Source organism: Indicator indicator, chromosome 29 (genome assembly GCF_027791375.1).
Source record: "Indicator indicator isolate 239-I01 chromosome 29, UM_Iind_1.1, whole genome shotgun sequence".
Lineage (NCBI taxonomy): Eukaryota > Metazoa > Chordata > Aves > Piciformes > Indicatoridae > Indicator > Indicator indicator.
In genome coordinates, this window is record NC_072038.1 from 9,685,061 (window position 1) to 9,707,132 (window position 22,072).

Sequence of the window (22,072 nt, forward strand, 5' to 3'; positions counted from 1 at the left end):
GACTGGAACGTGACTAACAGCTGGACAGCTGCACCATTCTTACACCAACCTAGGTACTAAAGACCAAACTCGGGCATTTCATGTAACATTTGGTTCTTGCCACTTTGAACAGGAGGAGCTTTAAAGAGTGGAACTATCACTGAGGAGGGGAAAAAAAAAAAAAAAAAAAAAAAAAAGAAAAGAGCTCAGCTGCAGCAAGTCAGCAAATGAAGTAACAACTGCAGGAGTTCACCAGAACTATTTAACCTTGAAAGCTTTTACACTTGACCAAAAAAAACAGAACTAAGCAATCTTAAACCAGCAGACACGAGAACAATGAGACTGTTAAATTCCAACTGTGGCTTTCTTAGCAGCTGATGCCTCACGATTGAGCCCAGGATTAGAGTACCCAGAAAGATGAAAAAGAACCAACCCCCCGCTCCCTGCCCCAAGAAGCTCAATTACAAGGGCAGCTCTCACTGAAAAAGACAGACAGCAGAGTTAGGACCACAGCCTTAAAAATCTGTCCAACTCTTTGAGAAATATTTGAAAAAGAATTTTCATCTCCCCTCTGCTGTCACCTCCTTACTTTATGGCTATGGGCATGGTGCCAGGAGATCTCTTCCCTCCTGAAGCAAGGCTGCAGTTGCCCGAGTTGGACGTTTGTTGCACAGACAGAAGCCATAAGAGCCAAAAAAGAAACCTCCATAGAACTTTTCCTATTAATTTAATGGGACACAGAGCACAGAACTAATATGCTCTAAAATTAAAAACAGTGCAATTTTTCTTTTTTTTTTTTGTCTGTTTTGTTTTCTTTTTTGTTATCTTTTTCAATTATTATTAGTATTATTATTATTTTAAAATGTGACAGGAAAAGCTGCAAATGCCAGTGGCAATGTGGCTCTGCACAAGGGTAACAAAGCAGTCTGCGTTGGTGAAGCATGTTTTGGGCAGGGAGGGAGGTTTCAGACAGAGAGGGATACAAAACTGTTGTACTGCTGGATGTTTCTCTTGAGGATATCCGAGCAGGGCCCCAGGACCCGTTCGAATCGGGGTCGGTCCAGCTTCACACATTTCAACAGGCCACGGGCAACCACTGTGGCAGCACGGGGACGGTTCATCAACAGAGCTATTTCACCTAGGGCAAGAGGAGAGTGCAGACAGGGATCAAAATCAGCACCCACAGGAGGTGAAGAAATGAGCCTGTTTGGTTCTAGCTGCTGCAGGAGCTGAACAGAAGGAAGTTCAGGGTTTGACGCTGATCAGAACCAGCGAGAGAGGAGATTCTGCTGCTCTGCTCTGCTCAGACCTTGCTTGGAGTAGTGTGCACTTGGGGTGCTGGAGTAGAGTGTTCTTGGAGTACTAGGGGTGCTGGAGCAGTGTGCACTTGGAGTACTGTGCACTTGGGGTGCTGGAGTAGTGTGTTCTTGGAGCACTGGAGTGCTAGGGGTGCTGGAGCAGTGTGCACTTGAAGCACTGGAGTGCTAGGGGTGCTGGAGCAGTGTGCACTTGGAGCACTGGAGTGCTAGGGGTGCTGGAGCAGTGTGCACTTGGAGTACTGTGCACTTGGGGTGCTGGAGTAGTGTGCTCTTGGAGCACTGGAGTGCTAGGGGTGCTGGAGCAGTGTGCACTTGGAGTACTGTGCACTTGGGGTGCTGGAGTAGTGTGTTCTTGGAGCACTGGAGTGCTAGGGGTGCTGGAGCAGTGTGCACTTAGAGCACTGGAGTGCTAGGGGTGCTGGAGCAGTGTGCACTTAGAGCACTGGAGTGCTAGGGGTGCTGGAGCAGTGTGCTCTTGGAGCACTAGAGCAGTGTGTCCACTCTGCTCCACCTCACCTGCAGTACTATGTCCAGCTCTGGGACCCCCAGCACAAGAGGGACATGGACCTGATGGAGCAGGTCCAGAGGAAGTCACAAAGATACCAACAGGGCTGGAGCAGCTCTCCTATGTAGACAGGCTGAAAGAATCTGGGCTGTTCAGCTCCAGGGTGACCTTACAGCTGCATTTCAACATCTGAATGGGACCTACAAGAAGGCTAGGGAGGGACTGTTTAGAAGGGCTTTGTAGGGACAGGATGAGGAGGAATGGTTTGAAACTAGAGCAGGACAGATTTAGGTTGGACATAAGGACTTGGAGGTGGTCTTCTAGTGTGGTTTCAGGGTGTCCAGTACAAGGTGCTGGCAAAGTCCAGCAGTGCCCCCCAGCTGGTTATGGGAGTGCAGCACAGGATGTACAAACTGAGGCTGAAAGAGCTGGGTTAGTCTGACCTGGAGAGAAGGCTAAGGAAGGAATCTTACTGCTGCCTTTAGCTGCCTAAGGAGTGATAAATAAGACAGAACCAAACTGCTTCGCACAGTGAAAGCCAGAGAGAAAGCAACAAGTTGCAGAACAGGAAATTCTTGTCAGGCATAAAGACAAGAAGTTTCTTCACACCAAGGCTGGTTAAACAGTGAAAGAAACTTCCCAGGGAGGCTGTGGGATCTCCACCCTTGGAGACACAAGAGGTTCGACTAGACACAGCCCTGAGCAGTATGATGTAATTTCAAAGTCAGCTCTGCTCAGAGTAGGGAGGGCAGACCAAGCCACCACAGGCCCTTTCTAAATCAAAGCTCTCCAGAAGGCTCACATTTCTGTGGCACACCCACAGACTCCAGTACTCACCTGACATTGGGTGAGAACACAGGAGTTAGCCCAAACAGTAATTAAGCAAACCCATCCCACCACCATCATCCAGAGCAGTCATCAAACCAGCAGAGGTAAAATGGTGGCAGTGCTGTCTGGAACCACCAGGATGGAACTCACCAAAGTAATCAGAAGGTCCCAGTCTGCCCACTTCAACAAACTCTTCATTTTCTGACCGACGCTGAAGCACTGCAGCTGTGCCCTTGAACAAAGCACAGCGAGTCAAAACCTGTCATTTCCAGCAGCACTCAAAACATGGAATTCAACAGGGAATCAGCTGCTGTGCAGAAAGGACTGTTAGGATGTCTCAGACTGCAAAAAGAACGCCTCAGACCTCGCATAGTTCACCAGACTGCTCTATAAAAGCAGCTGGGTCCTCCCTGCTCTCTCAGCATAAAAAGTCTTTGGGCATTTCTGTAGCCACAGCACTAATTCCTTCCTATTTTTTCCTCCTGACAGTAACAATATTCCAGTATGATCAGCAAAAACCCCCAAACAACACAGGCAGGAGACAATGATACCACCAGCAGGACATTACTAACTATCCAGAGTGGGTCTCTAACTCACCTGAATAAAAGATAAACTGGTTTCTGGCAGGAACTTGTTCCTTTTCTTTTTTTGGGGGGAGTACCATTTGTAAAAATAGCAAAACTAAATATAAACTTCTGCATTTAAAGAATCATAGAATGGTTTGGGTTGGAAGGGACCTCCAGAGGTCATCTAGTCCAACCTCTCTGAATTCCTAGAGAAACAGAATCTTGCTGGGGAAATACATTTCTGTATTTCCTTTTTCTCCAGGTGTTTTATTTAAGGGGCAGAATAAACCATGCTTAGGGAAAAAAAAAAAAAAAAAACTTAGTCAAGTTCTTTTAATTAATTAAGCTTTTAATTTTGACCTTACTTACCTCCAAAATGATGAAGAATTCATCCCCTGGCTCTCCCTGGACCACAATCTTTTGGCCATCCTCAAACTGTACTGGTTCCAACGCATCAGCTACAGTGAGCCGCTCCCACTTGTCCAGAGATTCTGTGGAGTTCATTAACCAAAGTTAGCTTCTCAGGGCACTAATTAGACTTTTTGTTCTCTCTTTTACACAGAGGTCAACCTGATTTGTGCATCACAGAATGGTAGGGCTTAGAAAGGACCTCTAGAGATCACTCAGTCCAACCCTCCTGCCAAAGGCAGGATCACCTACAGCAGGCTGCACAGGAATGCATCCAGGTGGGTTTGGAATCTCTCCAGAGAGGGAGAATCCACAACCTCACTGGGCAGCCTGCTCCAGGGCTCTGTCACCTTCACAATAAAGAAGTTTCTCCTCATGTTGAGGTGGAGCCTCCTGTGTTCTAGCTTGTACCCGTTGTTCCTTGTCCTGTCACTGGGCACCACCAAAAAGAGCCTGGCCCCTTCACCTTGACACCCACCCCTCAGACACTTATAGACATTGATAAGATCCCTCTCAGCCTTCTCCTCTCCAGACTAAACAGCCCCAGGGCTCTCAGGAGAGATGTTCCAGCCCCTTCAACATCCTCACAGCTCTCTGCTGGACTCTCTCCAGCAGATCTCTGTCTCTCTAGAACTGGAGAGCCCCAAACTGGACACAATATTGCAGATGTGGTCTCAGCAAGGCAGTGTAGAGGGGAAGGAGAACCTCCCTAGACCAGCTGGACAGCTGGACACACTCTTCTTGATGCATCATCAGCTCTCCAGACATGAATTAGAATTACTCTGGAATGATGCAGAAGAGCAGCAGAGGCTTTGGGGTCAGTTTTGATGGATTATCACAATAACTTGCAGCTATCACAAGGCTGGGCAACAGCTTTATTCCCATCTGGGAACTTCTACTCCAGAACAAAAGAAATCTTCCTCACTTACCCAATATAGATACTTTACTAAGGAATTCCTCATACATCTTCCTCTTCCTCAAAGTACTCCCCTAGAGAAAACAAAAACCAAACAAGCACACAGTAAATCTTCTTTCTGCTTCATGTTTTACGTGAAGTCCCAAACAGAAACAAGGGCAAAAGTATATTTAACAGGACACATCACATCCTGTCTCCCAGACCCCAAACCCACAAGATGAACTGGTTTCAAATTGAATTACTTCAGGAGTTCAGCAACCTTCAGAAAGAACTAAATGTTTCCTAAATGTATAACCTTACCAAAAAAATCACAACCCCTGCTCAAAGTCAGTCACAACTTGGTCACACACACACACTGCAAGCTAAATGCTGAGCAGAATCAACGTATCTGACAAGTTCAGCAGTACGTTTGACGTTTTTTAGACCAGTTTAATACTGCATTGGTGGTGTTCTGTTCATTAATGCAAGATTCCCCACAGCCCCATGCTTGGCAAATGTATGCTGAGTCATCAGCTTTCTGAGAAAGCAGGATCTGAAACAAATAACTCCAGGAAAAGCCAGGCACGGAGAGAATCATAGAATGGCCTAGGCTGGAAGAGACCTTAGAGATCATCTAATCCAACCTCCCTGCCATGAGCAGGGACACCTCTCAACTAGACCAGGTTACTCAAGGCCCCATCCAACCTGGCCTTGAACATCACAGCATCACAGTATATCAGAGGTTGGAAGGGACCTCAAGAGATCATCAGGTCCAACCCCAACATCACCACAGAGGAGGCATTCAAGCCTCTCTGGACAACCCATTCCACAGTCTTGCCACCCTCACAGTGAAGAATTTCTTCCTAAGATCCAATCTAAACCTATTCTCCTTCAATATAAATCCACTTCCCCTTGTCCTATCAGTGGACACTCTTGTAAAAAATCCCTCTCCAGCTTTCCTGTAGGTTCCCTGCCCCTGGAAGGCAGCTCTGAGGTCACCCCAGAGTCTTCTCCAGGCTGAACACCCCCAGCTCCCTCAACCTATCCTCACAGCAGAGGTGTTCCAGCCCCTGAATCATCTTTGTGGCCCTCCTCTGGACTTTTTTCAACAGATCTATGTCCCTCATATGGTGGGAACAGTATCTGAGGTAGGGTCTCACAAGAGCAGAGTAAAGGGGGAGAATCCCCTCTCTTGCCCTGCTGGCCACATTCCTGATGCATCTCAGGACACGATTTGGGTAGTTCTGTAGCTGCATGAGCACATTGCTGGCTCATGGTGAGCTTCTCATCTATCAACACCCCCAGGTCATCCTCTTCAGGGCTGCTCTCAACCCACTCTGTACCCAGTTTATATCTGTGCCTGGGACTGGCCCACCCCAGGTGTAGGACCTGGCCCTTTGACTCCTTGAACCTCATGCACTTTGCACCGGGCCATTTCTCAAGCCTGTCAAGGAGAAGCCAAGTGAAAAAGCACACCTAAAAGCATACCCCCAGGTGACGGACCCAGCTACATAAGGCACACATGAGGCAGAAAAGTACTTGCCATCAGGATCCTTCTGTAGCTGTCTCTGTCAATGCCCCACAACTTCACGTTGGTCTTGGCTTTGACGGTGGCAGCGCGAGGAGTTCCGTAGATAAGGGCAAGCTCTCCAAAGCTGCCGCCCTCACCGACGCTGGTGGCCCACTCACTGTTCACATAGACCTGAAAGGCAGGGCATGGTGGTCAGCCAAGGCACAGGGTGTCTTGTGAGCTGGTCAGGGACAGCATGAAGCTCCTGCCATCCTCTATTTCCTTTACACAAAGGGGAAATTCTCCCATCTGTACAGTCAGAGTTGACTGTTGCAGGGTTTCGTCAACACCTCACAGCCAATCCCAGTCCCAACCAGTTTTGACTGCCAAAGGGACTCTTTTCTACATGACATGCACACAGACCACCCTTTGATAGGAAATAAAATCTCAAAGCCTCTGTCAGAGAAAGCTATGGATTGGTTGGACTGGAAAATGCAAGGGCTGGTCATTGCTAAGGCTGTCCCACACCTCCCCCCTGCACTTGTAAAGGATCAGTGCTGTCTCAGGGTCTGAGTCTTTCATTTTGACACTAACACAACTCATGGTCTGTGCTGCAAGACTGAGCTGTTAAAGAGCAAAGAGGCTCCAAAGCAGAACAAGCTTCTGTGAGCAGCAGCTTAGTATGAGAAAAGCTGCTGGAGGAAGGACCTGTAGAAGAGGCCTGCAAATATCAGACTGCTCTGCTAGGGGTGAACATAGCATCAATAAATAACCAACCATGGCGTTAAGAAACACCCAAGCATGCTTACATCCATTTCTCCTTGATCTACAACATAGAAGTTATCACCTTCATCACCTAAAGAGGAACAAAAGAGAAGAGAGTAAAGCTCTCAGTCAGTCATGTTTCACAGAACTGGCATCTCTGCCAACTGGGATGTTCAGAACCTGATAAAAGTCGGCAGAGCCAACTTTTGCACAGCTTGCAGGGTGAAATTGCCTGGTTTGCTGATTTCACACTCCTGAGTCCTGCCAAAGAGGACATCTACTGGTAGGTAGGAGATCAGCAGCACTCCCAGGATTACTGCAAAGGCCACGCTCCATAACCTGACCCAACATGTTCTACAGAGCCATCAGATGACAACCTTTCCAACAGAGAACATAAGCTACAAAGCCACCTCTTCCTACAGCTGCTCCCCTCCTCGCTTGATCTGTGCTTCAGAGAACACAGCCAGGAAGGGTCACTGCAGTCTTGGCAATGCTTTTATTTCAACCCACTCCCCCCCAGAGCATGCTCAGCATCTCCAGCCCATTCACCAGAGTAAATATTGTCACTTGCCTTGCTGTATGACAGTCTCTCCTGCAATGTATGTGACAGGGAACATGGCATCAAAGATGTCACTGAAGAAAAGGAAACCAGAATGAGACAAATGCCTGGGCAGCTGCTACACACAGTACATCTGCCCCTGCAACCCTTCCACTTCTCCAGCCTCTGGGTGCTTGCAATGCCTGGTGTGAAGAGGCTGTGCAGCTGTGTACATGATGAGACAATCAGCAGCTCTGAAGTCTGCACTTTAAGACCACAAAGATCTATTCCTACCTTCTTTCATTATCATCAAGATGGGCAAACAGCACATTCTTCTCAATAGCTTTTGCCAAAGCAGCCATGGTCTTATAATCTTTTGGAATAACCTAAGACATAATCAGAATAGAGATGGATTAATATTTTGAAGCAAAACTTGTGCATTCCCCTGGGTATAAGCAATATAAATAAATGATTGAATTGCTACAAAACACTGGCTGAGGATCTCCTCTGAGATCCACAGATCTAAAACCAAACAGTCAATGTTTACAGCAGGTAAAGAATAACATTTGGGATTATTGTATGCAAGTGTAAAAGCATCATATTCCAAGCTAAGTCTGGATGGGTTTCTTCCAAGAGCACAAGTATCTATCCCACCTGTGTTCTCCTAGAAACAGCAGCAAGTCTGCTCTGCCAGCAGGTTAAATGTGATGTTGTGGCAGCTGTCAAATGATTGGAAGCACTTTGTTTATATATATATATATAAATAAAATGTACATCTAAATATCAATTGCTTCAAAGGGAACAGGTCTAAATTCTGCATAGCTGGCTTAATTGCGTGACAGTTTATTCTAACCCCCAATTAAACACCTATCCACACAGGGCTGCCTTTTACAGTTAACACAAGACTCAGCGGGCTACAGGAGCTGTGTTATTTAATAGACTGGAGAGAAAGTGGTCTTAGCTAAACCCTTGGCTTCTAGATGCAGTTTTTAGCAACATTTAAAAGTCAAAGCACCTTTCTAACATAAGATGCAGCATCCTCTTCTGTATAGACTTCTGCACTGATGGCCCCACGCCTTCTTCGACCCTTAACCACAGGGTTCATGGGAGGAGGGGGAGAGATTTCATCCTCCCGTGAGTCTGAGCGAGAACCAGACTTCTGTTGATTCAACAACTGTTTTGTTTCCTCCTAAACAGGAAGGAAGACAGGTTTGTGTCACATAATCCAGTGAAGGGGAGGAAAAAAAAAAAAAAGCCATCCCATATTATATTCCAATTTAGTCTCTGCCACCGCAAGGGAGCTTCCTGTCTCCTGTTACTCCCACGTCAAGGCAAACAGGAGACTGCAGCAAGCAAGATCAAAGGCCTTTCAAAGCAGATGGCAGACATACCTTTCATTCATAACATTCCTATCACAATGGTGTTTATTTCAATGTGTTACATTAATAGTTTAATGAATTAAGAAGGATAAACAAGCAGATTCTACTTTCCACTACTGTGCTCAACAGGTGATGAAGACATTCCACGAAGGCTACGTTTTCCCAGCTGTAAACCCAGCAGCCCTCGCCCTCACCATGAGGTGTGGAGCCCTTTTTAATTGCAAAGACAGAAGAGCAGTTCCTCAGAAATCCATGTTACACGAGAAGCTTTGGAAGCAAGGTCAAGTCATTGACCAACTTGATACTCAACAACCAACAGTTATTTTAGGAGTAAGAAATACGAAGACCACTTACAAAAGAGCTGGAGGAAGGATGCTACAGACCAAACAGGGGGGTTATTTTTCCACAACCTACAGATTTGTCAACTTTGCACAACATTCCACATTTCTTTTCTCTTCAGCTCCCCTGTTGAGCTGTGCTATAGTGATACTGTAGAAGACAGGAAGGCTGGAGAGGGACTTTTCAGAAGGGTGTCTAGCAACAGGACAGGGGGGAATGGTTTGGAGCTGAAGGAGAGGTTTAGACTGGATCTTAGGAAGAAGTTCTTCAGTACGAAGGTGGAGGGACTCTGGAATAGGCTGCCCAGAGAGACTGTGGATGCCCCCTGCCTGGAGGTGATCATGGCCAGGTTGGATGAGGCCTTGAGCAGCCAACTCTAGTTGAGGTGTCCCTGGCTACGGCAGGGAAGTTGGATAATCTCTAAGGTCCCTTCCAACCTATGCCATTCTATGATTCTGTAAGACTAAAGCACTCACAATAAAATGAAGCCTAACTTGACACACAGAAATTTGATTCTGAGCACCAGAAAATTTACCTTAATCAACTAAAATCAGATTAAGAACCAAAACAAGAAAGCCAAGCTTGGAGCCAGAGCATTTGCGTCATAACAGCTCAAATGGCTTTCCCAGCATCAAGGAAACAGAGGTTTGGGACATGCCTTGAAAGAACAAGGCCTCATCTGTTCCCTGCAAGCTCCCAGCCCTTCTCAAAGCTGGGTTTGTCCCAGTGTCCTTGAGCCAAGCATCCCTGCCCAGCTGGGCAGCATTGCTGCTTGGCTGCCGTGCCCCACTCCGGAGGTGCACAGAGGCTATGTATAACAACACCACTTGGAGGAAAGGGACAGCAGATAAGCAGGATGCAGAGTTTACTTTTTACACCTCTCAGATGGCCACAGAGCAAGCACTGATCCATCAAATGACATTTCACTTCCTGCTTTCCACCCATTGATAAAATAGTGCTACATTGCCAAAGGATGGCAGCAAAATGTATTTCAAACCTTGTTTCTGTCTTCTGATTAATAAAGGAACAAGGCTTGACTGAGATGAACTTAAAAATAGTTGGAGCAGCACTCAAGCCTTGGACTTAAACTGCCTCTACCAAGTGGGCAACACCACCAAGCACAGCAACAAACTGTTCATGTGCAGAATAATTAACTCAGAACTAAAGCCTGACACTTTTACACATGTGAACAGCAGCTGCTGCATTTTCCTTCTAGTGTCAGATAAAATATAGAATAACAAATATTGTGAGCCTGTAACTTTCAGAGGTAGAAGCACTTCAGCAGCATTTAGAAAGGGAGCAGTGGATCAAACAGTGTTCCACAAGAGCCTCACTGATGGTTCACTCAGATATCTCAGAATCATTTAGGTTGGAAGACACCTTTAAGATCATTAAGTCCAGCAATTAACCCAGCAAAGCCAGGTCACCACTATACCATGTCTCTCAGCATCACATCTACATGGCTTTGAAACCCCTCCTGGGGATCCACCACTGCCCTGGGCAGCCCAGGCCAGGCCTTGACAACCCTTTTGGGGAAGGCATTTGTCCTAATATCCAACCTAAACCACCCCTGGCAAAACTTGAGGCAATTTCCTCTTGCCCTATCACTTGTGCCTCAGGAGAAGAGACCAACCCCTCCTGGCTCCAACCTCCTTTCAGGGAGTTGTAGAGAGCAATGAGGTCTCCCCTCAGCCTCCTCTTCTCCAGGCTAACAACTCCAGTTCCCTTATAAGTTCTCCAGACCCTTTTCCTTGTGTTCTAGACCTTGCACCACTTTTTTTTTTCCCTTCTCTGGACATGCTCCACTTGAGGAACAAGGGAACTGCACTAAGACAAAACAGAGCTGGGAACTTCTGCCTGATCTGAGGTTTAACATTACTATATTAAAAATGAGTATGTTAAGGTAGGGCATGGACACAGAAACCAGTTGCAGGTAGAGAAGGTAATAAAGTAACTCCAAATATATCAGCTATTCTTAACAGCCTGTATACACATGGAAGATTATCACTGAGACAAATCTTCATCTAGTCTCATCAAACATTCCATGACAACACTGTGCCATGAGTAAGTGATGTGCTACAGTCTCACTGTCTTCACAGCAGTAGTTTTTCATGGATTTATCTTCTTAAAATACTCATTTTCTAATTTCTGATACCAACCCACATTTTCCAGCACCTGATCCAAGGAAAAAAAAAAAAAAAATCACTCTAGGACCTGGAGAAAAAGTGGCAGTTGCTATTCTCATTATATTAGAATTAAGCCTGTGTTTAAGACTGAGAAAATAGATTTCTTCAGGTTGAGAGGCTCCCAAAATTAAACACACAATGGACAAAGGCATTCCTCATGCTCTGTTCTCATCAGTACAACCATTACCAGGATCTGAAAAGCCTTCCTAATAAAGTTAGCCTGGTTGCTACATCCAAATATTGATCCTGGTCTTTCAGCTGATGAAGCAAGTTCAAAGTTTTCAGTGTCAAGGACCACACAGAGTAAATTATGTACTTTTCCTGACTAAGAAATTGTTCATTCCACTGAAATGATTACAGGTAAGAAAATATTAAAGAGCTGAGACTTCACATACTCAGATTTTCATCTATCAGCTACTGAAGAAAAGCTTCACAATTTCAGAATTATGTTTTACACTGTACAGTCTGGCACCTGCTAAATGTCATTACACCAGAAACTGTCTCAACCCCCTGGCTAATTAGCATTTAATTGATATCAGCTCTCCACACACTTCAAATATCCAAACACTCAGAAGCTAAAAAAAAAAAAAAAAAAAGTTAAAAACTCTGCCATAAATCCATCACTGCACAGTACATCCTTCTTAACCACCATGTTTTGCAGAAGAAACACTTAGGAGAACAGGAAAATATTGAGGTGTGTGCCTGGGGAGGCAGGCTGGGGAGCAGGTGACTTGGTGTCAGTCACATCTGCCAGGTCCAGCTTTGTGTAAAGCCCAACATGCACAGAGCTGCCTCACAGGCAGCACTGCAAACGTCCACTTATTGCAGTGGACAGCCATGCTCAAGAGCCAAGATCCATCAGGCAGTCTGGAATAATGATCTCTACATTCAACTTCCATAGCTCAGATGACATCACACAGCCAAGCCCAGCACTGCAGAGCTATTAGCTTTTTTGATTCATTGGTGTTAGCAGACACGTTTGCAGAGCCAAAAGAAGAGAGGTCTTGAGGACATCACAAACAGAGAATAAAAACATTTAGGTGATCCAAGTGTAGTAATTAGAATCAGGTAACAGCTTTCCTAACTCAGGAGAGGCCAGCTGAATTCCTGCAGCAGCTCCTACAGTCTCAGAGGCAGTCATTTTAATGTTTCTGAGGAGAAACTCAAAAGCACGTTCAAATCTCTTCAATGTATTTTAACAGCATGCCAGTGAATCAGCTGTGTGTGTGCACACCATGGGAGAGATGACTTGTCAGGATAACTGGAGAAAATAGCAACCTCCCTTCAGGTTTAAATGGTATTCCCTCAAAATTCCATCTTTAAACCCCAAATCCTGCATCTCAACTCCAATTTCACTCAGTCTAACTGATGAGCAGGTTTAGAAAGTACATGAGTAAGTTGCTCTGCTTTATGCCTCCAGCATAAGAGGGACATTGAACTGCTGGAGTGGTTCTAGAGAAGGCCATGAAGATGATCACAGGGCTGGAGAAGCTCCCCTGTGGGGACAGGCTAAGAGAGTTGGGGCTGTTCAGCCTGGAGAAGAGAAGGCTCCAGGGAGACCTTAGAGCAGCCTTTCAGTATCTCAAGGGAGCCTACAAGAAAGCCAGGAGGGACTTTTTACAAGGGCTTGCAGTGATAGGGGAGATAATGGACTGAAGATTGAGTGCAGATTTAACTGGAGATGAGGAAGAAATTCTTCACAGCGAGGGTGGGGAGACACTGCAACAGGTTGCCCAGGGAGGTCATGGACACCCCCTCCCCAGAGGTGTTCAAGGCCAGGCTGGATGAGGCTTTGGGGTGTCCTTGCCCATGGCAGGGGGTTTGGAACTAGATGATCTTTAAGGTCCCTTCCAACCCAAGCCATTCTGCGAATCACTTTCAGAAGGTGAAGCAGATTCCCTTTCAAACACTTTTGCTCTACCAGAGCTTAAGTACTGGGTTAGAGCTGCTTAATGACATACTTAGCATTTGTGCTTTCCAGACAGGGATGTCAGAGGAGGTCATTAACACAGCACAGGATGTTCACTGTTCTGAGAGAGCCAGGAAGGTACCACATTATCTGGTTAAACTGAGACCAATCCCTTGGACTGAACAGTGAAATTTCCTAAGAGAAAGCTGCAGCAACTTTGAAATTCAAGAAAGCAGGAGGAAGGCCACAGCTGCACATGTAGCTAAGGCTGCACTAGTGGGAAGGGACAGCCCAAGCCAGCAGAACTCATAATAAAATACTCTGACCAAAACTGTAAAAGGGGAAAACCATTACCTAACCAGTTTTATTTTCAGCTTCCTTGTAGGCTGATCAAGTACACAGCCAGCCTTCTTGCACCAGAATAAAATCACCAGGAGTTATTCAGCTCCAGAGTACATATGATTAAGTTCAGAGCCAGTCTTGTCTTGCTGAAAACAAATTAAATTCTTTCATCTTAAACTCTGCAGGTTGATCATAAATCCACTGCACAAAAGCCTCCAAACAGGAATATTTCACATCTCTATATATGGATTGCTTCATGATTTACTCCAACTGCAATAATGCAGTAAACACTGTAAAGTTTTGTGTATCAACACTTGTGGTGATGTTTTCAAGTTTAGCAGTATGCAGAAACTCAGGAATTCAAGGTGGGGAAGGAGAAACAGCAACAGGGAGGGACAGTGGATTTTTAACAACCTGACTACTGTTTTGCTGCTGGTAGTCTGTCTGAAAGAGAATGTACTCACAGTGCAGCTACACCAAAAAAAGGCAGAGTGTTCTTCATTTAATAAACAAAATGCTCCCAAATACATTGCAAGTTAAGAATCAGTTCACAGCATTTGGTCATTTTCTAGTATCTGCTTTGAACACTTCCATTCAAAGACAATTTCCACCCTGCATATGCATGATCTCTAGTGTTAATTTCTTTCTTCTTTACATCAGCTATTAATAATCAACTAGGATTTAAAAAAAAAAAAAAGATTCTATCTTTACATATAAGAATATATCTTTCTATAAATAAATAAAACATCTTTATATACCTCCCCTACGCAAGAACTGAAAGCAGCACCTGCAAACAACTCCTGCACAAGGTCACAGCCACACTATTTATTAACTGTATCCTGAATTTAACCTTTCCTCTGCACTAGCCTTCAAAACCTCCCATCTTCAGAGCAGCTTCTCTTCCCCTCTGCTCAGCTATCAATATATAAAATGAACAGTTCAAAAGAATCCAAAAATCACCGTTTCAAACTCGAGCCCCAAGCTGACAAAACGCTTTCCATTCCCAAGATCCCAGAATGCTTCCAACAACAAAAACACCAAAGAGACCCTGAGGACAAATGCAAGAAGAACAACAAAGCAAAACACCAACACTGAACTCCCAAGAGAAGGCAGGAACAGGCTTGCTCTCATTTGGAATACAAATCCTTCCCTTTGACTCCAGTTGGCCTGGATAACTGCCACTGGCCGACTGCTTCTGTGCCAAACCCAAACTATCACAAACCATTTGTCTCAGTATGAGACACCAAACACCTATCAGCAGTGTCCAACCAAGGTCACACACTACCACAGCTATCACCTAACTGCAGACACAATGGTATATGCCATCTATTAGCTTCCAGGAGTGAGCATTAGATGGGGATTACAGCAGCCCATGGGTAAGTCTCCTTGTCAGCTTATCTCCTGCCCTATGTGCTCTGTTATGACAGAGGAGCCTTTACACCACCATCAGCTGGCACAAATTACTGGAAAACAGGATTTGTTACCCAAAAGCACCAGTTCTAATTTCAACCAGCTGGTCCAATCTGAAGCTCACCCTCAAAATGACAAAGAGACAATGTAAATTTAGACTGTTCCACTCTCCTTCCCTGCCATGATATATTTTTACCTTCTCCAATCTTTCAAAGTACTCTCTGAGGAACCCCATGGGTCTTTCAGGTCTCACTGTGCATAACTGTACGATGCAATCCTTCAGAAGCTGCTGGATGTTGTGTTTTTGGACATAAAGTTCACATTCCCGAAGGCTCCGCTCCTCCTCACTGCTGCTGCTGCTAGAAGCTGCCATTGCTGAAGAGGAGAGAAAGAGAAGGTTAAATAAATAATGGAAACAAAGACGCTGCTGCCCAATATAGCCGGGCACGTTCCGCTGCCCAAAAGACAGCTCTGCTGCCTTATCATCTAACTGATATCACAGCACAAAACTATCTTTATCTGTACAGCTAGCAACTAAGCTAAACTGTGACAGAAAGCTAGGAACTTATTTAGCACCTACAAAGAAAAAGAAAATGCTCTATAGCCACAGGCACAAAAGGAAAAGCATTTGGTTGAGCTGGGAAAGCTTCAACAGCTCGAGCCCTGCGAGCGCTCAGTGTCAGAGAAGCTTCCACCTAAACTCTCTCCTGATTAAACCCAGGATTTGGTAGAGCTGGAGGCTCACTTCAGAGCTGTATGATCTATATGGGGTTGTGGGATGATGACCAGGATAGAGGTGGGTGGAAGCTGGCAATCTGAGAGGTTGGTATGGAAAATATTAGGAAGTGAAGCAAGTTCAGGTTGAAGCCAAATCCAGTTTGTCAAATGCCAAGGCAGATCCACTAACAAAGTATGACATTAGGGCCATCACTCCTAAAAAGCTAATCTCCAGTTTAAACTGGTCCACGCTTCCTAACTATCTCCACAGATACACTACAGCCCACAAAATATTCTTTCAACTAAGTAACCCAGAGGACATCTTTAAGCACAGCTGTTATGAAGCCAAGTTTTTCAAGAGAGTTAAAAAAATATAGTGTCAGCAATAACACTTTCAAAAATATTCTTACACAGGTTTTTTTTCCCCCTTTTCAGGTTACAGAACCATTTTTAAATCCATTTTCATATATATAGATAAAGCATTTCATGTCATTTTTTTCCGTAAAAGAATTAATGTTGAGACAGCTAAAGAAAGAGGAATTTCTAAGGGGATTTTGGATGAAATATAAAGAAAGTTACCTGGTACAGGGACAAGGGCAACAGCTTATGAATATGCAGTAAGATATGTTGATCCCAGGATCAGCTTTTGAAAGGGAAAAAATGGGATTCAGACAAGGTAATTTTGAGAAATGACAAGTCACTGTAAAGCCAAGTGGTGGAGTTACACGATGTGGTTGATCCTACTGAGGCAGAGAATTGAGAATCAGAGGGCACACAGGCAATCTAACACTGTGCCCCTATGAATTATGCTCCTGGAGATTACAGGAGGATGAGACTTAATATGAAATTGCTAACACTTCAAACAGGTTTCACTCTTGTCACAGTTAATCCCTGCCCAAGTATGCACAGACAGAGGTATTATGTGTTGCATAAACACCAAGTATGGACTTCACATGGACTGAAAAAGCACCTTAAAGTTCTCCAGTTACTTCCTTTGTTTTGACAACTTGCTCAGTGAAGGTCAGTCCTAATTAACAGCCCCAGAGAAACCCAGTGGGTCCATGACAGCCTTCAAATTGCAATCTACAGGGAAAGCATCACACTGATAGACACAGCTGTCCATGGGAATGGCAAGACCAGTACAGAAAATACCAAGGAAATAATGCCAGCTCCGGCATCTTTACAACCTATTTTTTTCCTGCATACCGCAAACCCGCATTTCTCCAGGCCCTCCCTAAGGCCCGGCTTGTATCCAGGCTGCCGCGAACCGCCCGGGCTCGGCCTGCCCACCCCGGGGCTGCCCCGTCAGGACAAGCCTGTCTCTCACCGCAGCGCCGGGGCTGCTCACCGCTTCCCGGAGGCGCCCAGCGGAGCGGACGGGGAGCACCAAGATCAAAGTAAGCACAGGGACAACCCCCAGCCAGCCCCTAGCCCTGCGTGAGCCCGGGGGTTTGTTTGCAATTGTTGCAGCGTCTGAACGTCTCCGTGATCAGCGCCTCCAGGCGACGCCCGACAAAGCCCGCGGGGACCTCTCGAAAGTAGGTGTTCCAGCCAGATCCCCCAGGAGAGGGGACACCGTCCGCTCCTCCCAGCGGACCCGGGAGCTGCCGGCTCCGGGACCGCGCCGCTCCCCTCCGCAGGGCCGGCCCCCGCCCCCAAGGCCGCAGGCCTCCCGCTCCGCGCCCTTCCCGCCTAGCCTCGCCTCCCCGCCGCCGCCATCCCTTCAGGGGCTGCTCCGCCCGGCCGGGCCGTGCACTGCCGCTCACCTGACGCGGGCGGCTCCGCCGGGACCTCACCGCCCCCCGCCCGTCCCGGCCCAGCCCAGCCCAGCCACGGCCCTCAGCGACAGCAGCAGCAGCGGCGGCAGCTCCCACCGGAAACCAACGGGTTCAACCAATCAACGCGCTCCGTGACGTCAATGCGCCTCGCTCTCACCCAGCTCGGTCGCCGCGGTAACCTTAAAGCGGCAACAGTGGGCGCGGCTGCTCCAAAGGGGCGATGTCAGCGCGGGAAGGATGGGGTCCGCGCTGAGAATTGCTTACCCGTTTAAGATGCACGAAGGGAGAGAGGGGTTGGGGCGCTGAGAGGAACGGGCAGCTCAGCAGGGCGGGACGGGCTCGGGGCCGCTGGGTCACTGCGGGCCAGGCTGGGCCCTGGGGCCGCCTGGTCATTGCGGGCTGGAGCAAGGATGCGGATAATGTGGGCTTGCTCCCTGGGAGGAGTGAACCCGCCGGGTCCCGTAGCGGAGGACGGCGCGGGTAAAGGAGCGCTGCTTGTCACCTGAGTAGGCCTCGCCTAGTAACTGACAGTACCGGACCGACCGAAATCCGGCTAAAGGGCAGCTGCAGTGAAAGATGCTCTTGAATGTTGGTGCAGCTGCGGGTGGTGGATGAACCTTGGCCCTGAAATGGTCGGGTGCAGGGATCAGACTGTTAGAGGGGAGGAAATAAATTGTATCCAAATGTAATAACAGATTTCACGATAATTCGTTTAAAATCCATGTGCAGAATTAATTCATGTGTCTATAAGGCTGAGATGAGCCCTCTGAATCCCTCCACTTGTGTGCTGAAAACTTGTCAGAAGTCACTGGGGCTGGCCTGGAGAGACTGATCCCCTATGAGGGCTTGGGAGAGCAAGAAATGAGCCCTGAATCGTGCATCTGCTGTTTGCCTTGTGCAGGGAACACAGCTCAGTTTCACAGTGCAGTGTTAGACCTGCTGTGAGCATTTGAACCAAAATAAATCAGTCTTTAACTCATCTGGGAGAAAAGTGAGAGTCTTTTCTCACTAGCATCAAGTGATGGAGAGGAAATTACTTCAAATTGTGTCACAGGAGGTTTCAGTTGAATATTAGGGAAAATTTCTTTGCTCCAAGGCATTGGAACAGGCTGCCCAGGGAGCTGGAGGAGTCACAACCCCTGGGGGTGTCCAAGAAATGTGTGGACATGGCACGTTGGAGCATGGTTTAATGGTCATGGTGGTCTTAGGTTGATTTGGACTTGATGATGAGGGCTTTTCCAACCAAAACAATTCTATGATTCTATACAACCAAATTACCCCAACAACCAGAGGTCAGTGTCTATTTGGAGCTTAGAAGACACTGATGCTTTTGCAAGGACACAAGAAGCCATCAGGACCTATCTGTCATGGCATTTCTTGTTTACTAGTTCTCATATTGAAGGATAACAGCTCAGATGGAGATCTTAGATTTGCATTTATGACAGACCCAAGCTAGCCTCTTGAGTTCACATTCCTCAAATGTTTAATAGCTTCTGTCTGTTACAGGTTAATTAGCAGCCAGGCTTCAGGATTTCCTGACAGTAAGCCAAAAGCTGTAAGTTTTACAAACAATATAAATGGTAAGGAATTGTTAATAGTTGTGAAATGCTGTGAGAGAACAGGATTTGTAAATATCAAATCTACTTGCTCCCCTGCTAGCAGAATATTTCCTTATAACTGAAAACTGTAACTGAAACCTACTGGAAGTTTCTGGGCACCAGGAATGAGTTTAGTGTGTTCTCCCCACACACTTCTTTTTATCTTCCCTTTTTCTGCTACTGTCACATCTTACTCCTTGTTTGGACAAGTCCTACTGGTGTTTTGGGATGGATCCCATCTGGAACTAAGATTAGACCTGTCAGTAAAACCTGTCCTGCAACATTCTCTTAAAGAAAACAAGAGGACTGTTGTACAGCATGCTCTTGATGCAATCCTTCCCTGAGCTCTGGAGACAGAGAGGTGGGATGGCAAGGCTGGAGAGTAACCAAGGGGACAGAGCAGGCTTTCAGAAGGAGCCTTCTGATGCCCTGAACTCCCTCTTGTTAACTGTGTATAACTCCTTCACCATGAGTCAGCACTGATAGATCTTTGGAAGTTAAACCATGCTTCTCACAATCTCCTAAGCATATGTTCTCACATATTCATGTGTCAATTCTTACACTGTTAAAAGCAGAAATGATAACCCTGTTCCATTTGGTCTGGTCTGAATTACAGTCGGGGTTTGGTCTTAACTAATCAAATCATAAACATTCACAAGTGAATTACTTGCATTACCATCAGCACTGTTCCCACAACTTTCATTTCAAAGGATCTGATGCATCAGAGTTTCTCAGGAAGCAGCCTGTTGCCTGAGGCTGTGGCTGCTGAAGAGCAGAGGAGACCTGCCCAGTCTGACAGCAGAATGCACCAATGAAGTGCAGAAGGCAGTATGAGGTGGCCAGCAAGCCACCATGAAGAGGGAAAAGGTGAGAACTCTGCTGGCTGCTTCTGGTTACATTTAATAAGAAATTCATTAAACCATTCAGACTAGAGAGAAGGAAGAAATTTTTGACACAGAGGGTGGTGAGACACTGGCCCAGGTTGCTCAGAGGTGGTAGCTGCCCCATCCCTGGAACCTGTTCCAGGATAGGTTGGACAGGGCTCTGAGCAACCTGATCTAGTTGAGGATGGCTCTGCTCCCTGCAGGTCCCTTCCAACCACAGCATTCTGTAATTTTATGGTTTTTCTATTTAACTTCATCTATCCTGTAGCAGAGGCTGTCCTAAAGCATCATTATATTAATTTTTCACACCAATCTAGTCACCAGTCCGGGTTCAAACCTCAATGCAAGCACTATAGGTGGTGACCATCACAAGTGCTTGGTGGGAGGACATTCAGTTTTTTGAGACTGGTAAATATTAGCAGAGTCTGAGCATGGATGAGATGAGATGACTCCCAAGGCAGAGGCTGTGAATCATCATGTCTCACAGCATGGACTTGCAGAAAGCTGCCGATAGGACTTCCTGTATTTTAGCAGCCTGGTTGCTCTCATTTTTAAGCCAAGAAACATTGCCTCAGGAATGATATTTCTAGGCAGATTCTGGATGTAAGTGTCCAGAGACGTTTGGGTCTACGCTAGTTAAGCAGTTGCCTACCTAAGTACCTTGGAGAACCTGGGCCAGCACGTCCACTCTTTCGTGAAGTCCTCTGCTGTTAGGTTTCTGTATTTAGCCACTTCTGCTTCAGCCTCATAAGAAGGAGTCAAAAGCACTATTTCCATGATTAAAGCCAGCAGCCCTCTTCAAGATCATTGCAATGCCTTCATCAGCTGAGTGATGATGCCACCTCAGCATGCTTAAGCATTTGGCTCATCTCCCTTCTGCATTAAGCCATGCAGGTTATTCCTGGTCCCGTAAAAGACCAATAAATTTGTCTGGAAAAAAGCCTCTGGAGTATCCCAATGGGAAAGATAATTTGTTTGCTTTTTAACAAAGCTTCCCAGAAGCTCTTACAGAGACTGGATTTATTACTCTCAAATTTTATGGTGCTATTTATCAACGTGGTGATCACCAGTAATAGAAGCTAAGAATGGTCACTGGGAAGGCAAGAAGTTAAGGCTTTCTATTCTGCTTCCCACCATGCAATCTTAAAAACCCCACAGAGATACTGGCTCAGTATTCTCCTGGAAGCACAAAGCATTGCAGCACTCACTGAGGAAGCAAACAAGAGCCCACTGGCACAGCAGGTCAACTGAGGGAGGAGATCCAGGCAAAGGCAGCTGTGCATGGGACATGAGGATGGCATGGGGAGAGGGCAGTGTTAAAGGGATGCAAAGAGCTGCTTGAAGGTCAAGTGGCTGAGGAGTTGCTGGATCCATCTGAAAGGAAAATGAAGAAAAAGTAAAAATCATAGATCACTAGGCCAGAAAAAAATACTTCCATGAGCAGTCTCACTCTGCCAGGAACAACAGCAGGGCAGTGACTGGGGAGCTCAGGGAAGACAGTGTTATATGAGCCAAGATGAGAAATAAGAGCACAGAAGTCCTCTTCTCCTGCTGTGTGTACAGAACAAAAAAAGGCTTCTTGACAGGTTCTTTAGGGGCAGCAAAATTAACACCACCTGTGGGTAGCTGGAGTGCTGCTAGCAGGGTGCTACTGAAGATACCATCCCAGCTCAGCATCACATCCTGCCCATGAGCTACCACCACCTCAGACAGCCACTGAGACTGGAAGCAAAGGAATTGAACAAGTGTCAGGCTGAAGCAGCCAGTGCTTGTGTGTGTCCCCAAGCTGGACATGCAAACCCATCACCCTTGATGGATGGGTCCAGAAAGGCACAGCCCAAAATGCAGCACCTGGTTGGGTGACTGCTGTGTGTGCACTGCCTTGGGGTGGGGACAATGGGGAAGGAAGAAGCTTTTGTGCTACAGAAAGGTTTCTTTCACCAACAGAAGCTGCCATTAGCCCCAACAGCCCTAAAATCCACATCAACTTGCAACCAGAAAGTCAGAAACAAACCTTGTGAGCTCTCTGCAGACTGTGAGAATGCCAGAGGCAGAGTTCAGGCTGTGTCCTTTGGACATGTCTTCTTGTCTGCTGTTTAAGCTTTAACTAGAAACTAACCAGCTATTGCTGCTGCACCCTGTGTCATTGAGACCACACAGCATGATTTATAGGAAGACCCAGAGATTAGGCGCTAAAAGAGAGAGAAAAAACAGTAT

The 22,072-nt window shown here is 46.3% G+C and overlaps 1 protein-coding gene across 2 annotated transcripts; it reads right to left on the bottom strand.

Annotated features, from left to right (window-relative positions):
- Positions 1-795: 795 nt before the first annotated feature.
- Positions 796-20,268, bottom strand: PRKAR1A (protein kinase cAMP-dependent type I regulatory subunit alpha). 2 transcript variants are annotated; one of them, XM_054393764.1, is made up of 11 exons: positions 20,255-20,268; positions 15,075-15,252; positions 8,329-8,502; positions 7,608-7,699; positions 7,347-7,408; positions 6,820-6,866; positions 6,044-6,202; positions 4,535-4,595; positions 3,567-3,688; positions 2,782-2,863; positions 796-1,117 (listed from the first exon to the last, which is right to left on the bottom strand). In XM_054393764.1, the coding sequence occupies exons 2-11, from the start codon at positions 15,249-15,251 to the stop codon at positions 945-947; spliced, it is 1,149 nt and encodes a 382-aa protein (XP_054249739.1). In that variant the 5' UTR covers position 15,252; positions 20,255-20,268; the 3' UTR covers positions 796-944. The 2 variants fall into 2 exon arrangements, with proteins under 2 accessions (XP_054249739.1, XP_054249738.1); XM_054393763.1 differs by lacking the exon at positions 20,255-20,268 and adding an exon at positions 17,362-17,387 and having other exon boundaries at positions 15,075-15,253.
- Between the last annotated feature and the right edge of the window lie 1,804 nt (positions 20,269-22,072).